This window comes from Trachymyrmex cornetzi, unplaced genomic scaffold (assembly GCF_001594075.2).
Source record: "Trachymyrmex cornetzi isolate Tcor2-1 unplaced genomic scaffold, Tcor1.1 scaffold641, whole genome shotgun sequence".
Classification (NCBI taxonomy): Eukaryota; Metazoa; Arthropoda; class Insecta; order Hymenoptera; family Formicidae; genus Trachymyrmex; species Trachymyrmex cornetzi.
In genome coordinates, this window is record NW_017299961.1 from 18,008 (window position 1) to 23,498 (window position 5,491).

The window sequence follows — 5,491 nt, forward strand, 5'->3', positions numbered from 1 at the left end:
AGGCCTTAAGGAGATTCTAAAATCGTCTGTATTACTGACTAAATCGTAATTTTTATATAACAATTACTTTTTTCTCTTTTAGAGTCTGTGAGATGGAGTTTATGCTGAGAATGACAAAAAATTTCGAAATTGAAATTTAAAAAAAACTTTTTGTTGTTCTGTCGACATAAACTCCACCTCACAGACACGTAATAATGCATATACTTTAATCCTGGAAAAAAATTTTCAAATTTGTAAAAGAGAAAAAAGTAATTGTTATATAAAAATTACAATTTAGTTGTTAATATATACGGCTTTAGAATCTCCTTAATGCCGCTTATTCTTATTCTTATTTTTTTTCGTTTACAGGAATTATTTGTATAAAATGTCTACACGTTAATGAATATAAAAATTTCTAAAATTCTTTCACTCTTTAATATAAAAGGTTTTTATTACTTGTATATGTGCATACTTATGTAACATATAATCTATGCTATTCCGCACAACGCAAATATGTAATGTGAAAGTTTTTTTTAGAGGCTTTTCCCGTAAATACGGGAACGCCTCCAGATCTGATAAGGCTATTTATTTAACACAATAACGCGATACTGTATACATATTATTAAGTTAATTTATGGTCTGTCTTGCAGACCATAAGTGTCGTTTTACGCTGCACCCTAATTTTATGTTTAAAACTGTATTATGAAAAAAATAAGAAAGAGAAAAATAAAACAATTTTACGAATATGTAAAACGATCTAATATTATCAATAATATATCCACTATTATTTCAATCACGCAAATGAAAATTGTAAGAATTTTATTTTTGTATTTGTAAAATTCGCTAATTTTTAGCTGATTTTGAACAGAAACAAGTACATAAATATACAAGTCATTTTTTCTTTAATTATCTAAATAAATCATATTTTTATTAATATTAATAATATTATAATAAATAATAGTAATATAAAATGTAATATTTATATAAAATGTGATGTTTAATTTACGAGAAATAAATGGGAGACCTCGACGTCAGTACCGTTAACTTTCCTTTATATAATCATTTTTATGCAGACAATTGCAGCGTTCATTTTATGACACATACGTATTATTATAGTCAATATGTTGAAAATAATAAAGACAGCTTTGTGTTCCAACACAAAGTGAATCTTTGTGTATACATTCCTCCTTGGGAGCCGGTATTGCTTTATTATACCTATGTTATATAACCGACTCACGTCATGTCAGCCGACTTTACATAATGAAATCAAGGTGGTTTCAGCACATAATAAATTTATCTAATAACGTTAGTTATTTTCAATCAATAAGTAATATTCAAGTAGACGAACAAAAATTACATCATAATTGTGGTCTGCAAATAATGTCGTAGAAATAAAATTACGTAAGTTATACATTTGCGTTGCAGCGAATTTTACGCGTAGCGTAGTATAAAGATATAATTAAACTTATTAAACGTATGCGCATTGATTTCTCAAGTTTTTTTATTGCTCATGTACTTTATCACTTCAAGGTCGTCGATTTTTTGCGAAGAAAACAAAAAAAGGCTACTTTATAGCCCCATTAAATCTCGCGCTTCGTTTAAGCGTTGCGATTATCTTTTTCTCCGCCGTTATCACCATCGCTTGCGGGAGAATAAAACACAAGAAAATGATAGAGAGAGAGAGAGAGAGAGAGAGAGAGAGAGAGAGAGAGAGAGAGAGAGAGAGAATTCTTGACGTGTAATTACTCGCATGCTCTTTACGCGCATCCCCGCATTCGACACAACTTTTTCACCCCTTGTTCGATGTCCACCAGGCTTTTAACGGTAAGCAATTCTCTGCTCTGAAATATGAGATTCAGGGAAGATTTTTTTCCTGGCAAGTAACTGTCGTTACGGAATATCCATCTAAAATTGTGCCACGAAGTCGGGGTTTTTAACTTTATCGAGGAACTTATTTCAACGATCATTATTTGTGAACGGCGACTGTAACGTTTTAATCCCCTTCATACGGCAGATCGTATTTCTTACGGCAAGTAGTTTACCTTAATAGACATATCAAAGTACGCGAGTTATATTAGTCGCGTACATTATTTATGGAGCTGCAATAGCGGTCGATAAACTTTTTTATTATTAAAGGCATAAGCTTGAAAAATATTCGCGAAACTTACGCGTGACCATATAATTTCAGAGTCGAGAAAGACGGCGAGCGTATGCGATCAATGATCTTTTAATCGCGCGTTAGTCGAGGCGTAACAACCGTTCGCTATGTGATTTATGACAGGAAGATGATAAACAAGGGCGGGCGAAATTTAAACGGATTTTGAAGTCGCTTTATCGGGGAAGATTTAATGCCGTACTAAACCAAAATGTCGAAACTGTACGCGCAATAGGCGAAAGTGCAAACGAATGTCGCCGTTGCTCCGTCACGACAGAACCCTTTCCGCTCGCAATGAAAACGCGAACCAGAGATACGTAACCAATATATTAAACGTAGTCGAGCACGGTCTGTGAATAATGCATGAGGGCGAGCAATGCGCGAACGGAGAGGCACATTTTCAGCACCACTGGCGTTCTCTTTTTTTCTGCATTCTACGAGATGCACGCTGTCCTATTTCTCATTTTTGCCTCTCAAACGCAATGCGACATTTTCCATATAAATCCATTCAAATAGTAGACATATAGGTCTGAGAAATTCTTTTATTACATGACTTCAATTTTTTAGAGATGAATGTTTTTCGAAAACATTTGAAGTAACAAAGAAATCAGCTCTAAAATTGAATATCTTTTAGTTTTGAAGTTAAACCTTTATAAACTTATGATTCGGGTCAGATTTCAAGATAGAATTAGACTTATAACTTTAAATGTACTTTAATGTATAATGTATAATAATATGTATATACGTGCGTTCTGATTCTCAAATGCTTTTTGTATATGTGACATATAAAATTATAAAAAGATATTTATTCTATATTCTGATATAAATAATTGATTATCTTAATAGAAATAAATTTAATCAAACTAAGAAGTAGTTAGGAAGTAGATTTATTTCAGTTATTTCAATTATAACGTATCATTTTTTCTAAATAAATCTATTTTAAATTATAGGCCGTCACAGCAAAGAATATCTCATTGTGGAGGGAAACGATCGACCCAAAAGGCATCGGCATGTTACGATCTCGCCAAGCAAACACAGCGATACCGATGGAAGCGGTATGTTCAAATATATTATAATGTATTATATATAGAGTAAAAAAGGAGGTTATGGAATACCATTTTACTTTATTGAAGTAACTCAGTAGATATTCATGTGACATAACTACTTTTGATACAAGTTGGTCATAGAGGGATACCAATTATATTATGAATAGAAGCTCTTTAAATATGCAGAACGAACCTAATTTACAAATAACTCAAGGCGGACAATGGTTGTAGTTATGGAATTAAAGAAAGATATGGAATATTTATCACTAACATCATAACTTTATACGGAAATATGAACACGTAATTCGTTACCAAAAGTTCAATTATAGATATCATTTATGGATGTAATGCATCTATTTTTACAAATGTTAGTATTTATACTTTAAATGAACTGTATGGAAGTTGTGTTTATAACATTCTATTTTTATTAATATTTTTTATTGTTTATTTACCTTATTTGTTACTATTTTTATTATAAACTAGAATTTAAAGAGCAATGACAAAAGTTTTAATTTTTTATAAGTTATTCAAAATAATTTATGTTAAGTTTCATTCGGGGATTAATTATAAAAATTTAGAAGAATTAAATATTTTGTTTATTTACAGAATAATTATTCTCTGCATCGCAATGTAACTTTGTATAAATCATTTAGAATACTTGAAATATACAAAAAAAATTAAGATTTTTGTCATTATTTCATAATATATTTTCATATATTTCTATTAGGGCACAAAAAAATATTACTTTTTATTGAAGTAACTTTAATCCAGATGGTAAACTGTTGCTAAATTTTTCATATTATTTTTAAACGCGACTTAGAATAATCTGTAATTTTTTCATAACTTTTCCAATATTTTGAAAATATATGTAATATATTCTCCATATAATATTTGAGGCCTCCAAACTAGATTACCAAATTAATACCAACATACTTCTGAAAACTATGTCAACGTAAAGAGCAGACACCTGCAAAATTGTCTACCTGCAAAACGAAGATGTAGTCTTTATGACAACACAATAAACACTCACGATCAGTGGCATGTTGTAAGTAACATTTAAATATACTGCGAAAAAGTCATTTCGATAGTTGCTCTCAAAATGCACTCACTATAAACTATACAAGATGATATTCCATAACTCTCTGTGTAATCATAACTATCTCCTTTTCCTCTACATGAAAGAAAAGATAGTAGTAGGGAGTTTTTGCAATACCGTTTATCCAGATACGGTGAACGGTATCTTCTTCTTAATAAATTAACAAAAAGAATAACGTGCCTTTAACGTTCACCGTATCTAGATCCACGTTATTGCAAAAACTCCCTAATAACATATGATAAAACCTTAATTAAAAAGTTTTAATTACTGTTGTAATTAATATTTAATTATGATAGACGGATGATTAATGAGACAAGTTAAAACATTTGTTTACAGGTGACGTGACAAAGATCGAAGTGGAGCTCAAGGAAGCACCAGATGCTGTCATCGTCGGTTCTATGTCATCGGAATTGGAAGCCACCACCGAGCTCAATTCAACCTTCCCCAATGGTAAGTCTAATAATTTCATATAATCCTGAGAGAGTAATTTTGTATATAACCTTCATATATTTCTGATGTTTCATGATATTTTTATGACCAATCTTGTTAAGCAAGATATAAAGATTCTTTTTAATCTTGTTTTTCTTGTTCTTCTTTCTTAATAAGAATTTATGGTTTCCGAAGTCTTTTTAGTTTTTCTTCCTTTATGTTACCGGAAAAATAAGCTTATTTGGATTTTTGAGGAAACATTTACGAAAAGTAACATATGATCGCTATCTTGAAATTTAATTAAGTTTTGGCATGGATTTTAATCTGATCGGTATCGCTATACCTCGAACAACAGAAGAGAAACGTAACTAGAACTAAAAGTTTGATGAGATCTCTGAAACATTCATCACAAATAACGTTTCAATTTGCAAGGATCCCGAGAGCTCGATTCTTCGTATATCGTTTGTTTGTGTGAATTTTTGACGTGACTTCTCTTTATTTTTGTCGTAACAAATGACGAAAAGAAATGATTCGTGGAGTAATTGAGTTTTCAATGTTTGCCTATCTTTCGAGCTTTCGTTCTGCATGTCGATTCAATTTTATTTTCATCAATCAACGAAGCATTATTCAGAAAGGATCATTTCACATCTCACGATATTTCCACGAAATCTATTTACGTTCACGACGAAGTGACGGTTTCACGGTAAACATAGATGCACCACTTATGTACAGGGTGTTACAGATACATACTAGGCAGTACGACGGGTTGCGCGGCAAACTTTGCAT

General features: G+C 31.2%; 1 protein-coding gene across 3 annotated transcripts in view; it reads left to right on the top strand.

The window, feature by feature from the left end:
• The first annotated feature begins 3,084 nt into the window (after positions 1-3,084).
• Positions 3,085-5,491, top strand: part of LOC108766959 (uncharacterized) — a 14,269-nt gene continuing 11,862 nt past the window's right edge. For 2 of the 3 annotated variants that reach the window (XM_018516550.1, XM_018516551.1), the window contains exons 1-2: positions 3,085-3,189; positions 4,613-4,726. In XM_018516550.1, coding sequence (XP_018372052.1) covers positions 4,675-4,726 — 52 coding nt within the window. In that variant the 5' untranslated portion in view covers positions 3,085-3,189; positions 4,613-4,674. Of the gene's footprint in view, positions 3,190-4,612; positions 4,727-5,491 lie in introns of those variants that run through there. The other variant, XM_018516548.1, reaches the window with a different exon arrangement.